We start from the raw sequence: 22,753 nt of genomic DNA on the forward strand, positions 1-22,753 counted from the left end.
GGCTCGACGATATGAACATGTGTACCAATTAAACACAAGACACAGCTATGGTGATTTATTCAGGCTGTTGTCCTTATGAATTTAAGCACAGCCAACAGAGGTTATTTAGGTTGGAAGGAACATAAGAGCAAAAACAGGCTCATCTTAATGTTCACAAACAAACTGAAAGTAAACATGGTATGGCTGGCTCGCAGACAGCTTTGCAGCCTGGATGATGTCATTATTTTGCAATAAACAAGCAAACGTGTTGGTTTTCTTGCACGACTACAGGCTGTTTATACCCGGTAATGGCCTGCATTGTTGGAGTGTGTGTAAAGGGCTCCAAAAGCAGCACCCTCACATCTGTATTGTAGTATTCGCCAGTGCTGTCCTTCCTTTTTATGTCTGCGTTTGTCTCGAGGCATTTTTTATTGTGTCTTTCGATCTCCACCCCCGCGCACAGCTCTCTGCCTCTCCGCCAGTGTGTATGTGTGTGTCTTGCCCTGTGGCGGTGTCTTTCTGGCCTCCTCGCAATCCTCAGGAGAGGGCCGTGTCATTTTTCACAGTGACAGGCGTTGGCCAGGGTGGCCCGGGGTCTCCAGACTAATAGTGTCTGGCCACAGTCTCTCTCTATCTGCTTTTGTCCTTCTCCTTCTTCTCCTTCTCCTTCTCCTTCTCCTTCTCCTTCTCCTTCTCCTTCTCCTTCTCCTTCTTCTTCTTCTTCTTCTTCTTCTTCTTCTTCTTCTTCTTCTTCTCCTTCTTCTTCTTTTCCTTCTTCTTCTTCTCCTTCTTCTTTTCCTTCTTCTTCTTCTCCTCATTTTTCTTCTTCTTCTCTTTCTCCTTCTCCTCCTTCTCCTTCTCCTTCTTCGTCGTCTTCTTCGTCTTCACTTCCAATGACCACCGAACGCAGTCCCTGCAGGTGGCGAGACGGAGAGATGGCCTTGGCAGAGCCTCTGTCTGTTTGATGCGGACTGAGGAGACTCCCAGTGGGGGGGGAAAAGCAGAGAGATGGGCAAAACAACATTTAATTGGTTTAAATGGATCATGGGGTTGGCACGATTTTATTCAGATCAATGTGTCTGTTTAATCAAAAAGCCACTATAACATCTGAGTGATTTTAAATGTAACCAGAACAATCCTATTACTGACTTCCATGTTCAATTTATTTCTGTGTCCTCTTAGCTCCTCTTCAAAGAACCTTGACGCCCATCGCTCCCTATGGAGAAATGTTCCTGTACAACAACCCTGAATGCACTGCGGTAAGAAATCCCCCGCAGCGGACAGTGAGTAGCAGCTCACCAAACAGGAACAGACATTTCTCGGATCTATCAGCGGTGTTTCCAAACCGCACGGCAAACTTCCTCACTCTGTGTTTAATGTTGACAACCCCCCCCCCCCCCTTGAGGTTAATGGAAATGTCACCCAGCCACTAAAGTTAACATAGCTTAGCGCAGCAGCATGATAACGGTTTGAGACAGACACTTTGTTCTCATCTGATGTTAATCTCGTCTGTGCTCCGCAGGACCCCGGCCCTAAAGAAGGCTTCCAGAAGGGCTTTAAAGACAAGATGAAACTGAAGAAACAAAGGTACAGTATGCTGATGTATAAATACCCATTTAGATGTCCATTAAAGGGAAGTGCTCACCAGAAGATGGTACGATAACTACTCTGTTTACACATTAATTTGGGTGTATCATGTCGTAAATGATGGGCTACGTTTAGAAAACAACCAGGTTATTTAGAAAAACATGATGGAGTTGCATCATGATTCAATTTGGGTCAATAATTATACATTTCTAACTTAACTTTTATAAAGCAATAGTGACATTTTAGGAAACGTGCTCATTCGAGTTAGATGTGATCACAAGGGTGGCGAAAACTCATGTCATTGCATGGGGTGCAATGACTTCCTGTTGTTCCGCAAAAAAGAAAAAATGAAGTCTATTACTAATTAGTTACAACACTTAATATACAATGTTTTGTAAGCCTATGTTAGCATAGGCTAAGCTAATACGACAGCTCCTTTAACACCATCTGTGCTCCAACAGAAAAAAGCTGCCTAAAAAGAAGAAATCCAAGGATCAGGACTTTCCCCCTGCTCCGATTATCCCCGACCCTTACCAAGACGAATACTCCACAGTGGACGAGTGTGCCAGCATGGGCAGTTTCGATCAAAGTTTTCCCATCCCCCCTGACGCTCCCACTGTGGGTCCAGCCACCTCTCGCCCCGAGGACGGATCTTTAATCATGGTGGAGTGCGACCTCTACGCCGATCCTGTAGACTCTGGGGCTGCAAATGCACTTCCAGATATCTCTCCGTACGCATGCTTCTACGGGGCCCCCAGACACCAGGTGCTCAAAGTGGGCTGGCTGGACAAGCTGTCACCTCAAGGGTAGGTGACATTACCCCTCAAAAAGATGAGTGTGGCTAGAGAAATTATTGCTATCTATGTAACATTAGTTGGATGTACATAAAACCTTACACTCCAGGTTCTGTTTGAACAGTGAATGAATTATATATTAGTATCAGTGCTTGCTCTGTTTTGATTCATCAACCTTTAGTCACCGTCACAGGAAGTCAACCCCTGCTTCCTGTGATCTTAGCACACCATTTTTTTCCTTTTATACACTCTGCATATTTTCCTGCTTCCCCAGTGTGTCTTCTATCATTGATGACCATTTAAAGCTAATAAATTACATTAGAGACAGAAACCTGAAGCAGATCCATCCATAATACATGGCAATATTGAAAGGGGGAAGGACGGAGTAAAAGAAATAACCTTGTAGGATTGAAATTCATGTCGGCTCTCATTTAGTTTGGCTTTTTCTGGCAGCGCTGCCTCTTTTGCGAGTCTCTCAGTACCGCGGGCTCACTCAAAAACCGGAGCTATCAATCATTCACTCCCATTTCATATTCTCCTTCACCACCTGATTTGCATAGGTTTGGCAAACTGCCCCAGGGCTGTTGAATATTCAAATTGAAAGTGCCCATTTGTTTTGATTATGCTAATTGACAGCTGTTGATACAACTCCTGACATTAATGAATCAATGGCACTCCTGATGAAATATGAGTTCCCGTTCGGGGCAGATTCTGTAACCTGCTTACTGTCCTGGCGCTTTTAGAATTGTTTCACTTATTCCTCTTGGAACTGGTTTAGTTGGGTCGAAAGGCGCCGCCTGAATTGAATTTTGCCTGCTCTGTGCAGGAATTGTGTTTTCCAGAGGCGGTGGGTGAGGTTCGACGGCGAGAGCCTGGCCTATTACAACAACGACAAGGTACGCACACTTCCTCTGCTGACACACCCACAGTCCTCACCAGCGGATTCATTCCCCCATGACAGAAATCTATACCATGAGCCGCTTAGTCAAGTTCTAAGTGTTCTCCTCCTCCTCCTCCCCGTTTCCATCCTCATCCTCATCATTAGCTTGGCAGGCTAAAAAATGAGGGCAAGGACGCAGCGACATTAAGCCATGCATGGCAGACCAGCAGCTCTCCGTGCCCGCCCGGCCGTACAGTAAAGTACATTGATGTTGGCACCTGACCAGTTCCCTGAGAAAGAAAAAAGGGAAGACTCTCCTCTCGTTTTGCCTCCCTCAGCATTTCTTTCTCGCTCTGTACCTCTCTCTATTCTCCTCCTGTTTGACAGTCAAGCATTGCCTGCCTTATCATCACACGGAGGGAGGGCATGAGGGAGAGAGAGTCGGGGTTAGGCGAGGGTATGGGAGTTGGAAAAGCAGAAACTAGAGAGGAGAGGGAGTAAGATGCAGGGAGGACGGCAGTTTTAACTCCACCTGTTTAGACTGGAAACGTTTTTTTAACTAACTGGCTACAACTTCAAGACCACAGAAACAAATACCTTCAATCATTAGAATAAAACACAATAGAAACAGAAGTGATTGAAGATAATACTGTATCATTTAACACTATAAGAGACATAATACTTGTCATGTCAGCCAAAAGTATGTGTCTGAAGGAGGATCTAATAGGCTTTTATACAATCTCTCACACAAATAACCTCAAGACGATGAGCTGCTGAATCCTTTAGCCTTCTTCAGCACACAATAGGAAGAAAATACACTTTATATCACAGTTAACCGTTATAATTAAATGCATTTTAGCAGCCTCCATAACCTTAGCTCATTTATTATTTTGAATTGCGTGATTTGAAATAGTAATCAGGGCTATGTTGAGGTTTAAAATGTAAAACACAGTGATGTAGACTATTACTGGACTGTTAGTATTCAATGATTCTACAAGAATTACTTCTGACAATATATTAAATGATCTCTTCTTCTTCAAATATTATAATCTTAATTTGAAAAAGGGTTTAGGAAACGTCTGATCAAAGAGAAGTCCAGCAAGAATCACAGCCAAGCCAAAATTAGAGTCGGTACTAATTACAGATCGACGGTGCAGACTCTGTAAATCAATCGGCCCTCAAACTGCATCATCACGTCACAATGATCCAACATCCGACAACAATGAATGTAGATAGGGTTGTATAAGATGTTTAATGGCATTAATTCCACATAAAACCTCTTTTCAAACTATACTTACTGTATTTATAATGAACAGGCCTGGATAGTTTCATAGGCTTTCTGGGAAAGGACGAAAAAGAGCCTTTTCAAACTATTGAGTTTCCATTATTTGTATCCAGAAGCTTTCATAAACCCTCGTATAATCCTTTGGAAAGAAGTCCTTTGAATGCATCAGTTCTGTGTTCTCCAGTGAGTCTCAAGCGGCCGTAACCTCGCTGACATGATGTGCTTTACCTTCATGTTTTCGCTAATGACCATTGGATGTATTTTGCACCAAGAACAAACACATTTTTCTGTGTGTGTGTGTGGTGACCTCGGCGCCCCTTCTTAGGGCCGGCTCGTTTTCGCTGCAGCAGCAACGCACAACATCACAATCAATGATCGGGGACCTGTCTGATGCCGGCTCGTTAATCACCTGCTAATTATAGCCCTCCGCGCTCCCCCGCTCCCCGGCCTCTATCTCTTTCCCTTTGGTTTCTCTATCCTTTTGAATTTGTTGCTTTATTTGTCAGGACACACTCCATCGCCGGCGCAGCAGGGAGGCCGGCGAGTCAGCACTTTCTACTCCCTGTCACTGTCGGCGTAGGAAAGATGAAAGTTTGCCTTTGCGTGAGAGAGAGAGAGATTGTTGTTGGAGACTTTTTTTAAAGTCACCCTGCCAATGTGACTCCGAGGAGGCAGAGGGCTTCATCATGTTTCGGGTGAGCGGAGAGGTCGAGTACAATCTCTCTGTCATCCTCCGCGTTACGCAGCCAGCTGAGGCTCCCCACAACGCCCCGCGTGCCACCCAGTGCCACCTCCACAGAGCCGGCGCGGGGGGAGAAGGAAATTGCATGGACAGACAGGAAGTCTCTCAGCACCGTTTTCTGTCAGGAGTTGAAATATGAGTCGCTGGCTTTCTCTGCCTCACAGAGACATGCATGTGCTGCTACAGAGCGCAGACTACAAGTCATTTTTCATCCCGTGTTGTTGTCATTATGCTGAAGGGCTACACAATTGATCTCACATCAGGGGTATTGATCACCGGATCATTACATTTCCAAAGGGAGGAGATAGTATGCATTTTCATATTGAAGTGCTTCAACTGGAAGCAGGTTTGCCAGCTAATTTCAACGGAAAGTAGCTAAAGCCTGCTCTATCAGTTTCTGAAGGTTGCTATATACTGATATTCCAGTTTTTAAATATTCCAAAAGGGTTTATTTCTCATGCGCTCGATAGCTATGGCAGAGCTTTGGCAATGAAACTCTAAAGTCTCTGCCAACAATGCATCAGGCAGTATACTTCAGACTCAAAACTGAGCACGATTGCAAGTAAGTTGATGTAACATGTGAGCTACATGCTAACGTCAAAATCCTACTGCAGCAAGCTGACATACTGCTCTCATTTAAGTAGCATGTTAGCAATGCTAGCTTAGCATTAATAACACTTACTGTAAGTACAGTTGAGGATAATATTAATGTATTTGTTGTAGATATTTCAGAAGTGAACAACAGATTTCTCCCAGAAATTGCTCTATTCATTACACAAAGCTGCTATAACTTCCCTCACTCTGTATTAGCCACTAGCATATTGCACCTAATGTTAACTAACTTATATAGATACACTTTGTTATTTTGGAATCCAGTCTTTATTATCTCTAATTATAAAACCAACAAAGATATAGTTGCTTATGTTTTCAATCTTTACTACGCTAACCCACTCCTAAATATTCCCATGCTTATTCTCTTTCTCAAACTCTCAACTACCCCATAAAACTCTTTTCCGTAGTTGAAAATCCTCTGGGATCTTCAACCCCAGACAGAACTAATCGCACTTAATCGCCGTCGCAGCTTGAAGGTCTCTGGCCGCCGTGATGTCATCATCGGGGTATCTGAGGTGGCGTGGGAGAGTAGCGAGATCCCCGGTCTCACTTCTCCCTCTCTGCAGCAGCGTAGCCGATCCGCCACATCAATCACTCCTTTCGCCTGATTTCGTCAACACCCGGATTGACTTGGGAGAAATGCTTTGGGCCTGAGATGTAGTCTTCGGGGGTACCGACATGATGTCGTGTGTGTGTGTGTGTGTGTGTGTTTGTGAAGAAACAGTCCAAAGCCTGGCTTCAGGGTAGCAAGGGGAGGAAGTGAGGAGGATGGCTGGGAGGGATGAAGGGATGAGAAGATGGGGGGGGGGGGGGGGGGGGAGGAAGCTGAATAGCAGGCCATAGGGGAGCTGAGGTTTTAGGATCGGGGATCAGTCTTTGAGTGTATCAGTCTCCTTGATTGTCTGTCTGCAAAGCTCTCTTTTTCTCCAAGCCTGAAAGCCGCTCTGCTCACTCCCTCCTGTGTCCTCCCAAGATGCCCTTGCTGACACTTCATGTAACACTTGTAACACTCCCAATGTTTACTTTTTAAAATTTCTCTGCCAAAAGTATGCAACACATCACAAAATATGAAAGACGTCGACAGGCTGGCCTTGCATTGATACAACACTAATATTTAATCAGAATTTATTGGTTATTCTGTATGTTTGGCAGAGAGAACTAAAAGCCCTCTCAGTAGCATTATAATGTCTTAATTTAGACTGGAACGCAGCTCTGCCTTGAAGCAACATCTGTATACTCCTGGAGGCGCCCTACTTGGTGAAACTCTGCGTAAGGAGGCATTGTTTTTCTACAGGCAATATCTCTAAGTTGCAGTTCTCCAATGTCACCAGTTGGTGTCCTCATGCCTCCATTGGAAAAACCCCTCTGCTTTGAGAGGCCACAACCCTAACTCCACGCTGGTGGTGCAAACTCTTCCCACCCGCTTCAGCCTCCTCCCTGCTTTCTCAACACGCTGCCTTCATTATTAAAGGCTTTAGCTCAATTGATCTGCCTTTTAATTGTTTCCTGAAGTTTACCAGGTTGCTTTTTTGGAGAAAAAAGGAGACATAGGCATCCACGTGGAAAAGAAGAAGTGACGCCACCCTGCAGGATGACATACGTTGGGTGGTTTTCATAGGGAATGAGAGGCGTGCGAGTGAGGAAGTTGAGGGTGGGAGGGAGGTCAGAGAGAGAGGGGGATGTTTGGAAGAAGGAGATGAGTCTGTTGGAGAAGGGAGATAGTTAGGCCTCATTGCTACTTTGGCAGTCCGTTCTCTAGAGATGAGTCTCTAAACACCGAGTTGTCTGACCGCTCCTCTTTCTCTCGTCTCTCGAGGTATTTACAGATGCACAACTCTCAGTTAAACACTCCTCCATGACCCTCAAAAGTAGAATAAAAACAATTAATTACCGTTAACCCGTACCGGGGTATAATTATCAGCCACGTGCTTCCCCTATTTTTCCTCACCTTCCTTTAACTTCTGTCTAAATTTAGAGAGGGAGAGAGGCGGTGTGAAACTCCTGAGGAGACGAACGCACGATGCTGAATGTCGGTAATTAGGTTGAGCCACTTCTTGCCATTGTTAACATCCCATCTTATGATGAGAAGGACCCCACACTGACCCCTTCTTGGCCTCCTTATTCCGACATGTCTCTTCTCTTCTATCCGTAACCCTGTCTTTTTTCGGATTATGTAATGCTTTTTATATCTTTTCTGTATTGTCCTCTCCTTGGCCTTTCACACAAACCTAATTCTCTTCTTATTTCAAATTTCACGCTCTCCTCCATTCCTCCATCCATCCCTGCCTCCCGCCCCCGCTCTCCCTGACTGACTGTACTTGCTGGTGTATAATTTTGGCTCTTCTGTCTCTAGAAATAGGCTTTCGTGGCTGGCAAGGTCACCGGCTTCATTAAGAATGGCAAGAGGGAGTCAGAAGTTCACTTCCTATCCTTCCAAGATTCATCCTTTTTGTCTTCCCTTCCGTACAGTAGAGTAAATTTGCAACACTCTGCATGGTAATCCCCCGCAATCCATTACAACAATCAAAAGTTCAGGTCAAGCCTGTTGAAAAGCAAGAAAAAAGGGACGTTTTTTTTCATACCTTGCAATGATAATGACATTATCGACATGAATAATGCAATGTCTGCTGCGACCCTTTTTCTTTTTTATAACGCGGTGATTTTCACGCCGCTACAGAAGCGTAATGTTCTCCCGCCCCCATTACAATTTGACATGTTCTTAGCTCATTTCCAACTACTTTAAGGGCATTTCCCTGTTACTCTAACCACATTACGGGCTGAATACCGATTCCGTGGCAGTGCTCTCCTGTCATTGCTTCCTTAGAAGTGGATATTTGATTCCTTTTTTTTTTAAAACACCCCCTTCTGCCTCCTCTTTATATTGACAATGACCCCGTCCTTTAATTGCTTTGTCAAGGGAAGTTGTAAAGAGGGTCATGAAGCCTCCAGTGCAACATCCTCCTTATTTAGATGCCTCCTCTAGAGCTGGGTAATGAAACACACACACAGGCCAATCCCAGTTTACCCAACAAGCGCTTCTTGTGCTGCACCCAAATCCCCACGCAGCATCTCGTTTTAAATATTTGAGAAGTTTGTTTTCCGGCTTGTGGATTTTGTTTTATGATGATGTCTCCTAACACCCAAACGACGTGTTATTCTTGGCTTCTTCCGTGCATTGTAATTCACTTTTTTGGGCGGTTTCCTGTTCCTCCATTTCCAATCCCACACATTTTAAAGTTATTTGTGTTAATGTCAAAGATCACATTAAATCATATTTGTCTTGGCTCGCTCGTATGAGAACATATTCTATAAGGCTGCTGCTTTTTTTTATATTGAAATACCCATGAGCGCTGAGCTGTTCATCAAAGTTATTGCTTGAATGGGAAGAGATTTCTGCAAATAAATTTGAAGCTGGATCGGTGGGTATTGGTTCTAGATGGATGAGGATGTTTGACAGTGGTGTACAGCTCAGAATTACACATCAAACAATGCGGTGATTGTGGGTCTTGAGAACCCAATAACGTTATTGCTGTTGTGATGAAAGGGTTTTTATCAGCGCTCTTATCCGTCTGTTTGTGTGTGTTTTTGTTTAGGAGATGTACTCTAAAGGTACGATCCTGGCCAGTGCTATCAAGCAGGTGCGAGGGCTCGGCGACAACAAGTTCGAAGTGGTCCTCTCGCTTCGGACCTTCGTTTTCCGGGCTGATAGAGAAGGTACGACAAATATGCATTTCTTCTTCGTCTTTATTTTACAATGTTATTATATACTTTGCATTACTAAAAAAATCATTTTCCCATGTATTAAGAAGTTGTTTACTCTAGATTCTGGTAAATGTGTCGCCAAGTATCGATATTTTATTGTATAAATTCAAATTCAAGTGCTTTTTCAATCCACTTGATGGTGCCGTGCTTTTTCTTCTGCGGTCATGGCCATGGGTTGAGTCAGTGGGATTGGCAGGAAGTTAGTCAAAACAAAGATAGAGTCAGCAGAAATGAAAATCATGAAAACCCTGGTGATTCCCACCCCTAGTTTGTAGCCTAGCAAAGCAGAAACATTGCAGTTGAGTACAAAAAGCTGGCCTGGATTTGTAAGAATAACAGAAATATTCGCTTCCGAGATCTAATCGCTAATATGTTGTGTTTTGAAAGTTTGTGCTTTCAGGGAAAGTTGCACGCTGAAATACTAGCTAAGTACTAACAGTCGCTGTTGTTCAGAAAGGAATAATGGCAACCCCGTCCTATCTGCTGCACCTACTCACATTCCTTCCAGTCTTTATGCTAAGCTAGGCTTAACAGGTCTTGACCTTTCCTCAATTCACATTAATCTTACTCTATGAAAAGTAAACCAATATTTCTCAAAAGGCCTCCATTTATTTTATTCCGAATATATAGTTCCTTGAATATAATACTAAATGAACTAATTCACAAGTCTCCCAGGAGCTGTCCTTTTAATAGTCCCGCTCCTCCTCCCTCTCTTCATCCCTCTGTCAGACAAAACGCAGAAAGAGTCATCTCTGCTCATCGTCTTTCAGCTGGAATCTTTCTGCCGGCGTTAATGAGAAGGGAAAGGCACACTTCCCTCTCCTCACCTCCTGTTTGATGGCGGTCTATTACGCAGCTCGGGTCAAACTGCTCGTGCTCTAATCCACGGTCCATCTCTGGGATCAGATGTTGGCCGCCCTTTTGCTTCACGCGGATCAGTCACATCGGAGAGTTTTGCATGATTCTCAACCTTTGACTCGTACAGTTTGAAAATGTGAGGGATCTGAGGCCTTTATGCAAGTTATTGACGTCTAGGGGTAGAATTATCAATACTTGACATACACATCATTGGTATTTAGCGTCTGCTTTTTGCTCTGGATGAGTTCAACTGGTGGATTATTGCTCATTGTGAAGCAGAACTCATGTAATATGAGTCTCAAAATCCGGTGGGTTAAAGTGAGGCAAGTTACCACATTTGATTTCATTTATTTTGAATGTGTAAAGCAAGAATAAAAAATGATAATGAAATGAAACAAGAGAATTATGGTACTGTATAAACTTAAGCAGTATCAAATTGATAAGCAAAAAATACTATTAACTTACAAATAACTAACACTTATTTAATCCCTTCTCTCAAAAAACAAATGACTGACTTTATATTTTATTTGTTTATGTATTTTATTTAATTAATTTAATTGACATATAATTGTTTTTTGGGGAAAAAAAATCAACAGATAAAAACCTTTTTTTTTAATGAATCTTTTCTGTTCGTTTTTTCCCGGCACGTCATTGCACAACCATGAACTTATTCTCAGTAGTTGAAACACCAAAACGTGGTAAAAATGGGCAGAGTAACAAAGAAACCATAGCACAGTGTTGTTTGTTTAACCGCTGCATCGAGGCTACCAAAAATCACTTCTAACTTCTAATAAAGACTCATTTTTAGTTTGTTTGCTTCTGCTTTTCAGTCGAAGCCATTTCACACAGAAGTGGATGTATTTGATACAAACTGAGATCTCTAAAACATGGACTCCAGTGAGACGTTGCACTTTGGTTCATCTGAATAAGGATGTTGATACAGGGATATGCAACAGTAAGACATCTATGCCAGGAACTCGTACCTACATATCGTACGAGTATACTTCCTTGTCCTGTTGTACATTGTGTTAAACACCCAATGGAGGAAGCCTTTACTCTCTTATAAACGGGCATCTAAATAACAATTTACCATCTCACCCATGCTCTGAATCAAGACCTGCTTTTATATTTTTGTTTGGTCTTCAGCCACTGTTGTGATTGTACTAATTAACTAAGAATGGTCTCTTCTAACAGCTAAAACTACGATTTGATCTCCTCCCCTCAGATATAGTCCACATTTTGCCCTTTCTAAACCTTCATAAGCTTCCCAAAATTAATTCTTTGCCTTGAGTCTTCGCCCTCACTCAGTGCCTCATCATATCGATATCTGCCAGATTTTTTTGTGGTCCGTTTTTAAGAGTCGCGGTTCCTCAGCGGCGCCATTCATCACACTGTCGGCGAGCTGATCATCATACGTCACACTCAGCCGTCCTGACAGGCGGGATCAGCGAGAAGCCCCCCTCGCAGAGGTGGCGGCTGCCGTCAGAAGAAAGAGTTTGGGAGAGAGGAGGGAGGAGAAAACTTGGCCTCATCACCTCATGCATCTTTAAACAGGCCCACTCGCCTTGTGGCGGAGAGTCATCAATCTTTGGGGGAACACATGAGAAACAGGAAGACATGAGGAGACAGAGGGAGAGAGAAGGAGTAGGTTAGTGAAGTAAGGGTGAGAGGGGGGAGAAAATGATGGTGTGAGGTTCAGAGGAGTGTGTAGGAAACGTAAAAAGGGATCCACAAAGGACATTAGGAGAATAGTGGAAACTAGGGAAAGGAAGCGATTAAGTGAGGGAATAACAGGGCTGGATGGAGACACGCAATTTCGGCGTGAGGAAGAAACAGAGAAGTAGGGACGGCAGGGGGAGATGAAAAGGGCAGAGTGAAGATGGAGAGGGGGGGTGGAGAAGCGAGTGAATAATTGAAGGCCACCGGAGAGAGTGTGTGCACACAGCTGTCGGCTGACTCTCCACTTGGTCCGCAGGTGGCCTCTTCCCTCAGGTACTGTCAGCCTGAGAGAGGAGAGATGGAAGGAGGAAGGAAGAGGAAAAAAGGGTTGGGGGAGAAGAAAGCAAAGAGGGAAGGGAGAGTTGGGCGAGAAGAGACAACGAGTGGAGAGTGATGGGAAGCGGTCGGGACAACCAGCGAGTGTTGGAGAACAGACAAATGCGCTACAAGAGGGGAGATGGGATTTATGGGGTAAAGAAATGTTGATGATTTGTATTCTGATGCTCTGGCAATTGCCTTTCCACAAAGCCTGCTCCGAACACATGTTAGGGTTGTCTGAGATGACAGGGAGGGAGATAAGAGAGAGATGTAGAGAATAAGTAGGGATAACAACAAACGGGCCAAGGAGAGGAAGGGCGGTGGGAATATAGGGGAGAGTGGGAGTACATCTGTATTAACTGTAGTCAAAATGTCACTTATTTGAACACTTAGTGCCACGTTTGAACATCAAACGAATCAAACACATTTTTAAGTATACAACATGCCCATTTTTAGTCAACGTTCCCATTAATTGGAGTATTATAGAATCTCCTTTTGAAAGTAATATGATTGAATCTAAATGACCTCAAATTTCAATTTTTGGGTGGAATTTCTTGCTGCTTATGAACATACTTCTATACACAGCTCTGGAAAAAATTAAGAGACCACTCCAAATTTTTCTTAAATCTTTAACCGTACATGTCTGGCAGCCATTCCAGTGTCTGTTGAATTCCAACACCGAGAAATGTTGTCAGTAGCTTATGGAATAAAATAAAAACAACACATATATACATATCATTCAACTCAAAGACATTACTATAAATACTAAAACCAGAGAAGCTGCTAATCCTACAGTGGTCTCTTAATTTTCCCGGGGGCTGTAGATAAAAATATCTCTTTGGTAAGCTATTAGCTCATAATACTGTATATCCATGTCAATATGTTGGCCAGGCTCTAAACAATACAGTAATAGGTGGCAAACATACTGTAAACCAACCTCAAAAAGTAATTAATTAGCACAATTAATCCAAATTGTACTGCTTCTTTATTGGAAGCACTATATTTTCGACAAAATTGTAACGTTGGAAACAAAGCCGGCCTCAGTCCCTACGCTTTGTGTTCTCCTTCTCTTCCTGCTGATGGAGACCGTGTGGGCGGCTTCTAAGATCTCTGCCGAGCGCTAAGTGGACCTGGCTCTCATCTCATCCACTCTCAACGAGGATTATCTGCCTCTCTGCTCGTCTCTCGTCCATGCAGAGTGGGAGAGGGTTTGAAATACATGGCTATACATACATGGCTTAACAAGCTGGATGTGGCTTCTGTTGGGGCTGCGGTTTCTTGTCTTTCTTTTTTTTTTTAGAGGTAAGGGTTTGCACACACACAAAAAAATAAAAACGTTGGCAATCACGGCTGTATACGAGTGTGCACAAACAAACAAAAACATATACGCCATCATATGCAAGGCGAGCCAGAAGCACACCGTCTCCTCAAGTTTTTTCCTCAATTCCTTCACTTGCCCTCCCTCCAACTCTTAGACTGACAGCATGGTGCGAAGAGCAGAGAAAGAGGAAGTGCCTGAATAAATGAACAGGCAAATAAGTGAGCACAGGACAGGTAATGGAACTCAGAAAAGCATGGTTGGGAACGGAACAGTAAAGCCCAGTGATGTAAAGAGCGCTCAATAATTGAGTAGGCCATTCATCATTGATAGCGGCTCTTTGTAAATTCACAAGAATGGGGGGGGTAAGCCAGACCCGAAGCTGAGTTCAGGACCAGCCAGCCAGGATACAGTATTTGGGAGCTCAGGAGGGAAGAGGGTGTAGGAGTTGGAGAAACTTTTCCTCAGATGTCTGTGGATATGTCCACATGAGAGAGTGTGCAGAGGGCAGAAGGTCACGCAAATGCTCACCCTAAATGACATGTTTGAAACCTGAATGGCATACATTTATTTTTGAAATACTCACACCTGTCCAAAGTTACACCTGTGGATAAATGGACCGTATTTAAAATGCAGTTAACCCTAAAAGAATGAGTAACCAAGCAACACTTTTTTTTAAAACTGTCTTTGATTTGAACCTTGCCAAACTCTTTCCCACTAACTATTACTACATAAAAAACACGTTTGAGGCTCCAAATTGCTTTGTGCTATCATCATTTTCTTTGATATATTTCCGTGGTTGCAGGATATGCTTGAGGAGTACCACAATCATTCGCCGCTGATATTTTAAGACTAAATTATACCTACCCAAACATATAATTGGTGAAAACTGCTATACTTCCCCTGATGGTTTCCTTTTTTAGAGCTTGACCGAGGCCTACGCTGTGTTTTGGTCTTTGGGTTTTCTGCAGAAACGGATGATTTCTTCCTTTGTTATGAAGCCGACTTCCAACTGGTCGCATAGACATTAACTCAATCAGGATCCCGCTGTGGTGGCAGCTATGATTAATGCTGACTCAAAAGGCTACAAGGAAGCAGTGTCTTGCATTTACTGCCAGTTTCGAACGCAGGCCATCAGATATCACCGAAGATAGTGTGCAAAGTTTGACGTTTATTACCTGCTAACAGCTTCGGGTTGAGTAAGTATGGATTCAGCTTCATTTGGTTGTTGAAATGTCCAATGGATTTTGTTGGATTTCTAGTTTTGATGTGATTCGAGCACAGCTGTGTGGGAAGAGCCATATAGCCAATTTCCCATGTATAGATCAATAAAGTAGCACACTGATTCTCTTAAATGTGCATGCTGTGGCAGTATAACATAGCTAAGAAAACAATTGATTTTGGCAGCATGATTTATGCGTCAAAGGTTTTACGTCTTTTGGCAAAGAACCGGCCCATAATAATCACAGTAATGGATGATAGAATGGAAGTGATTACACTCAGTAGTGGGGTTGTCTCTTTTCTACCTTGAGCAAAAGAACCGTTTGGAAATACAGAGCTCAACATCCATGTGATCCCCCATCCGGTTATTTACTCAAATTCAAGGGTATCCAAAAATACATTTCCTGAAAAAAGGGTGTATGACCACACAAGTGCTGACTTTGTCACTTTGTGTATTTTAGAAAGGCGTCAATCTGTCAGAGCGTTGTCTCGTCGGATAGCGAGTTGAGAGCCACCCAAGTTTGAATTGTAGTGCGTTTACTTTTTAAAAACTTTAGAAAAAGGTCCATCCCAACAGCTTAGTCTCATATCGGCTTACAGATGTTTTTCAGATTTGTTTTTCTTCTGCCTTTGTTTTGAACGGTTACCAGAGTGGGCGCTGCTTAGGACCTGTGATGTGTGAGCGTGGGGGGCGGGGGGTTGTGTGTTTACAATCCTTTGGTATCTCTTGTGTTTCCTCTCTGCTGGCTTTGATAGCACAATGTCTCGGGCGGTAGGGGAATGAGCTTTACAGCGCCGGTTTCATGTCTTCTTTTATGTCCGTTTGTAAAAGTTGCAGCGGAGACATCTGAGAGGCCTTTGGAGTGTAAACCCTGGATAGATCGCCACGCGCTGCATTACACTTGAGCCATTTAGTTGCGAGGTAATCCTGGGTGATTTATAACAAGTTAGAGATTCAGTGTTGTGTTCAAGGACAAATCGTATTTGAAGTCACAGAGTATCAGAAGTGGCTCTTATAGGACCAGAACGGAGTCTAGGAATCAACACATGTATACAAACATCTTTCAAGCTGGTCTCTACATTAGACTGAAATGCATCGATTGGACTTCTTTGTGTACTTCTGTAACATAATGACATCACTATGTTACACTCGTGCTGCTATTGGATAGCGCACCACGTTGATATGCAGAGGAGCGGGACAGTTCTGACACATTCCCGAGTGGTTGACCAATCACAACAGAGCCAGCGAGTTAACCAATCAGAGCAGACTTGGCTCTGGTTTCAGACAGACAGTGAAAAGAGGTGCTGCAGCACAGGCAGGATGAGAAAAATAAAGAACTTTTTGAACATTAAAGCACGGAGACAACCATAGTAAAGGCACAAAATACAGATATGACCCGGAAAATGTGCATACTACGTCCTCTTAATAGGGAAAGAGTAAGCAGGTGATGCAGGTAAGAATTGCAATGCCATTTTTGGTCAAATGGCATTGCAATTCAACACAACCAATATCACTAAGCTGTTTTCTTAATTTAAAAGCTTCTGGGACTGGTTAGCTCTACACTGCAATGGCTGTTTATATCCTTTACATGGATCACCTGGCGAACAAGGATCCATGATTTCAAATATTAAAAATGATGTTCTCTCGATACCGATACGTTTGACCGGCATAGCCTATTTAGCAAAAATTGTGCTTTATCCCATCTGATGTACTATCTGTGAAATGTCAATCAATCAGTGGATTTACAGAACTACTGTGTATGCCAATTCTGCCAATTTCAAACAAAGGTTCAGATAATGAAGGGATGACTTTACAGCCACGGGTGTAAAGTGTGTCTTCACTTGGTTGGCGGAGGCACACAACCTGGAGGCAGTAATCTCGTTTAACTCTATATTTTAATTAGGTGGTTTGTTTGACACACATTTGTCTTAAATTACCCTGGCCACATCTCGCCTGAGGCTTTCAAATCTCAGAGTAGCAGCTATCTATATCTCGAGTGCTAGACTATTTGCACTTTTTTCTGGGGGCTAAGTTCATTTCCACCAATGGTAGCTCATCCTCTGTTTCAATTACTTTCCCCTTCAGACTGGAGTTTTCTGTATCAGTATGCAACGGGGCTTTTAGCAGCCAACAAGCCACTGAAAGGATGTAAAAATGATGAATTCACACTATGATTCAAAGCCTTGAAGATGCCCCTTATCTGTCTGTGTAGTTCTTTCTTGATTTCCTCCTCTCATATTTTCCTCTCACTTGAATCCACACGCACCTCTCATTGTCTCTGTTTCCGTCTCTCATTCATGCACGTGTGCACAGGGGAGCGCCAGGAGTGGATAGAAGCTCTTCAGACGGCCACGCGCCCCCCCGCCTGCAGCTCCCAGAAGCGCTCCGACAGCCTCCCCCACCTCTACTCCACAAACAAGCGAGGCTTGCTGGATCTCCGCGGTTACAAAGGCAGAGTGCTGGTGTCCCTGGCGGGGAGTAAAGTCAGGCTCTGCAAAACAGAACAGGTACTTCACAACACCGCCGGGACTTCCTCCCCGCAGGATGACAGCTTCCTGTTTGACGAGGGATGGTGGTAATCGCAGCCTTTTTGAAGCGGATGAGGTAGAGATGGAGATGTTCATGAAATATATGGAGCTGTTCATGAATGTCTAATGAGAACAGTACATGTATATGTGTGAAAGACTTCAGGGTCCTGAGATATATTGTGGGTAGAAATTGGGGTTGCCAACTAACACAAGTTCAACTATTACCAGCAATCTTTAAACGATGTGGTGAAATAAAAATGGGTTCTTTTAGCCGTAATTGGACTTTAACTTGCAGAGGTTTACCTTTAGGACCCCATTGGCCACCCCATTGCAATGTATCCATCCTGTGATTTTTTTTTTTACAGATCTTCTCTTTCAAAATTGAGAGTCTGGATATTGCCACGCAGATCTATGAACATGAGCGTGTAAACATGTCACAGCAGAGGCACAAATTACAAATACGACCCTGAAAATAGCCATAACTGGGCCCCTATGATCTAACTATAAAAACACTTGTGACACTTTTGCACAGCTTTTTGTTTTTGAATAGTCAATAAAAGCAGCAGGGCTTGAGAAACTGTGACTTATTAGTTCCTAATATGAATCATCTTTAAAAGAAACATCATACATCAGATCAGTGGGGTTCCCCTTTGACATGCTGCTTATTTAAAGAGCTTTGCATCTGTTTCAGAGATCATTTTGGAGGCTTTCTAATGCACTCTTTTTAAAACCTCCTCTTAACTGCAGAATTTAAAGTTTTCACTTACTCATACTTTCTCTTGAGTCTTCCCTATTTGTAGCGAGTCCAATTATCCCGGATAGTCTCCCCCCCCCCCCCCCCCCACTGCTCACGTACTGAGACTGTGTTCTCCTCCTACTCCTGTCCTGGCAGCAAGAAGTCCTATCTGAGATGGAAAGATATCTGAAAACGCAGCGATACTATGACTTAAAAGTGCCTCACGCGTCTTTGTGTGCATATTTGATAATGCCGCACGCGATCGACACGTCTCAATTTCTCCACGGCTCTCATTTCATTTCGCCCCCTATCTTTTTTACTTTTGTTGTTTGCCTTTCATTATTTTCTTCATTAGCACGAACAAACATCTTTGTTAGAATTCTCTTTTGGGTATCGCTCCATGTCAGCACATTTCCACATCCTTGATCTGAGACAGCAGGAGGAACGGAGGGAAAGAGAGAATCGTAGAGAGGACAAATTAATTGTATTATTTCAGCTTACGAGCTAAATCCCCTACATAAATGCAGCAGCAGCACCGCGGCGGCGGTGTTTTGTATTTTGAAGAGATGGGAAAGAAGAGAATAAGAGACTGAAACAAAGAGATGGAAGTAGAAGTGGAAAGGGGTTGGGGGAGCAGAGGTCATACGAGCGTTGGTGGTTTGTAAGAGAAAGGAGTGATGGCGCGCGGAGAGGGAGGTAGACCGTCGCCCAAGTTCAGCGAAGTGGAGGATTTAATCTAACATGATGAACGAGCTATTGGATACATCATCCTCCCAGCTCCTCCTTCACCGCCCCTTCTGCACTCCACACGGGCCGTAAGCCTCGTGATGAAGCTGTGTTTAAGGTCATTTAACCACCAAGGTAAAGAAAGTCAGACGGTGCGCAAAGTGTGACACACGCGCATTAATTCCCAGAGTGATTCCTAGGCAGATCGCTGTCATGTATTACCGAGTCATACATCACACCTGGTAGTTGAAAGATTGATAGTTGGATCATATTTCTTGTATGTAATTTAGCTGCCTACTAGCTTACGTGAACCTAGTTTCTCAGTCCCAACAAAAGCCTTCTTTCCTCTCCATTTCATACCTACTTAGCAAAAGTTCCCCATACCTCCTCCGGTGGGAAAGGTATTCCGAGTATACAATAACAGCGAGGATTTTAATTAATCTCCACTTTAATTAGATCTCTTTCTCATTTACTACCTCCGAAGATCTTCTTTGTTACAGTTAACGTCATCCCGAGACTGCAAGGCTGTTTTTTGTAAGAGTTGTAACACAACGTTTTACCTCAGCTTCTATATATCCCACCAAATAATTTGTTCTTAAATGTTTTGATCCTTTATCCCGGGCCCATTGTTTTCTGTTTCCTTGACCGCTGCCTCACTGTCTGACGTTCAAAAATAATCACGGTGTTTTGTCTCCAGTAAGTGTTTTCTCTTTTAATCTCACCCACCGCTTTATGAAACCCTCTTCCTCTGCAGTCTTTTAGAGGATCCTAAGTGTTTGAATGGGGTTGGATAGAAGTCAAGGCCGATTTGTCTTTATGTCTACCTTTTCTTTTTCCGATAACCTTGAGACTTTGGAGTGACCGACTCGCACAATAAGAGCTTACAAGACTTTGAAAGAAATTAAAATTGGATGTATGATGGGAATATTCACTGGGCCCAGCACATCAGGCTATTCAACAGATTTGTTGTGTTTCCTGATTGGAATTGGTTCATTTTCCTTTCGATTTGATGGATTTTCTCTTTCTTCTTGTTGAAGTTGTTTAAAAAGCTTAACGTTTTATGACATGTGGCCAAAAAGTGCCTAAAAACCGGCTTGCGTACGATCATTTCCCCTTAGGGCCCTTATAGCCACCTACCTCTCGGCTGTTGTAATTGGCCGAGTTATTTTTACCTCTAATGCCTTCCCTTTCCTCTCCTCATCCCTCCTTCCCTCCGTCCTCGGTGAATTAATTGGAGAGGGCAGGAGGCCACGGCACATATTGGGTAGGTAACGAGTGGCGAGGGCTGGACGGCTGCTAACACCCAGCGCTCTAATTGGCTGCCTGAGAGGGATGAGGGTCATTAGGTATAGGTGACTGCTTTTGCCCTCTCAGCACAGCCTCGCACTCTCGAGAACATACATCCAGTACATACAGTTCAGTGTGAAGCAGAACAATTATACAGTGATACATGGGAACCCCTCGTCCTTCTGTGTTTAAATTATAGCCGTCTGTTGCATTTAAGATACTCCGCTTAACTTAGTAGCGATAATGCGCTTTGAATGAAGCAACCCTCATTATCCCGTCATGCGTCTTCACCCTACGGAACATACCGGATCTTAAAGAGCCATGACTGTAGCTATAATTGATGGAATAAAAAAAGGCAAGTTTCTTTTTTACTTCGGAAGGAAAATCTAAACTTTGAGCTCAATTACGACTTGGCCATAGAGTGAATTCACTTGTCTCGCTCCCTTGCTTCTGTCCTTTATCTTTTGCCGAGCTCACAGTGCCTTTATTACCCATAATGCTTCACGGATCCTCATGCTAGCATGTCACTATATTTCCATTCCTCTCGTTCTGTCTCAATATCATTGCTAGGAAAGGAGAATAATTGCTTTTTTTCCACAGTCCTCTACATTTTGTTCAACGTAGTTTAATTGGGGCTAATGATGAACACATTACAACATTAGCCCCAATTGAACCGACTCACACAATAGGTTGAGAATCCTGCAAGCGTTTAAGTGACTTCCTCCATGTGTTGAGTCAAATGTAGCCGCGCTGAGAAGTTTGCCGCTAATTAGATGTAGAAATTGGCACATTGGTCTCTCTTCTGCTAGACCACGTCTTCCCAAAAAAACCACCTAATCAACAAAGATGGTGTCATTCATTTCCTTCTCTTTGTTTGGTGTAATTAGTGCAAATTGTTTTCTTGGTGGGGAACAGTTAGCACAGAAAACACACATGCTTTTATGGCTGGCACAGCATGGCAGCATTTAGCTCTCCTCGCTTAGGCGGTGTTCTGTAAGTCGCTGCAGAGGAGGATTGGCGGAGCTCCTGTTTTTATTCTGGCTTTCAACACACACACAAGCTTTCATTCTGTCAATCGCACAGCTGACCCCTCACTCATCTCACCCACTCTCAGTAGGGATTACCAAGGCCTTCTTTCTCTTATACTTCCCATCCCATTGTGTTCTCGCTGTTCTTCTCTCCCTCGTCCTTTGACTCACGTTTTTGGCTTCGCCCGTGTATTCTTTCTCTATTGAAATCTTGGATGCCTGCGGGGTTTTTTTTTCTCCCTCTATTTGGATGTTGTGCCTATACTTGTGTGGGTGTAGTTGCACTTCTTCCTGTCTGTTTTTCTGTCTCCTCGCTGAGCTCTAGGCTATGGAAAATGGTCTAAACTGCTGTGAGTGTTGAGGGTGAAGCGGAGAGGGGCGGTGTGCGCTGTGAAGCAGAGTTTCAACCGAGCTTAGGAAAACTTTGCTTCTGCTTGCAACCCCTATTTCTGAAATGGGCGTTAACAGGCTGAAAGCTTGGGTTGCTTTGTGTTCCCCAGAGACACCTTTTACCTTTCCATAGCTACGCTGTCTTTAACACACAAGCATTTAAACGCCACGCACAGACTTGGCTTGTGCGTCATTGGTGTGAAGGAGAAAAAGCAGATGACTGTTATTGGTCTGTCACAACCTAATTTCTCTCAAACGTATAACAACATCCAGTGCCATTAACCCCCAAAAAAGCGTTACTTCAGGAAACCGAGTAGCCGAGACTCAGGATGTATTTACCTTGAGTGTACGTCTTCTTCTGTGTTTGCTACTTTTCATTAGACCAAGTGACATTCAAGTCCTATGCGAGAAACACCCAGAGACTTTAATGAGGCAACCTTGTCGATCCCACCTTATTAGAAAGGGTGTTTAGTTTGGCCAAAAACGGCCCTCAGGTGCTGTCTAAGGACCCATATATTTTCAGGTCCCTTTGGGAATACATGTTCTCTTATTTGGGTGTCTATAAAAGTTTCTGGATTCATTTGGAGCATCTGTAGTATTTAGCTTTATTAAAATGGGAAAGTCCTCAAAGACAGAGAAGATTCCTTTTTCTACACTTTGCTGTCACAGTGGTAGCAGGGAAAGCGTTCTCCATATATCCTTTTCAGTACGTCAGCATAGAGTATAGGAAGCTGGAGCTAACAGCTGTTTGGGTTAGCTTAGCATAAAGAGGGAGAAAGCTAGCCCCACCCTGTCATAACGCCAAGAAATCCACCAACAACACATATCTCTTGGTTTAGTCTGTAAAAAACACAAACGATTCTGATAGATGACACTCATGTACTACCCCCACCCACCCCCACCATAAAAATGCTAATCTAAGCTACATAGTTGTTGGTGGTAGCTTCATATTCATCATACAGACAAGTGAGCAGTATCTTCT

At 43.4% G+C, this 22,753-nt stretch overlaps 1 protein-coding gene across 1 annotated transcript in view; it reads left to right on the forward strand.

Moving 5' to 3' along the window:
- Positions 1 to 22,753, forward strand: part of arap2 (ArfGAP with RhoGAP domain, ankyrin repeat and PH domain 2) — a 95,938-nt gene that overhangs the window by 7,877 nt on the left and 65,308 nt on the right. Inside the window, 6 exon segments of the mRNA XM_063900714.1 lie at positions 1,162 to 1,238; positions 1,502 to 1,566; positions 2,028 to 2,372; positions 3,187 to 3,256; positions 9,473 to 9,593; positions 17,390 to 17,583. Coding sequence (XP_063756784.1) covers positions 1,162 to 1,238; positions 1,502 to 1,566; positions 2,028 to 2,372; positions 3,187 to 3,256; positions 9,473 to 9,593; positions 17,390 to 17,583 — 872 coding nt within the window.

The sequence above is a fragment of the Eleginops maclovinus genome, chromosome 14 (assembly GCF_036324505.1).
Source record: "Eleginops maclovinus isolate JMC-PN-2008 ecotype Puerto Natales chromosome 14, JC_Emac_rtc_rv5, whole genome shotgun sequence".
NCBI lineage: Eukaryota > Metazoa > Chordata > Actinopteri > Perciformes > Eleginopidae > Eleginops > Eleginops maclovinus.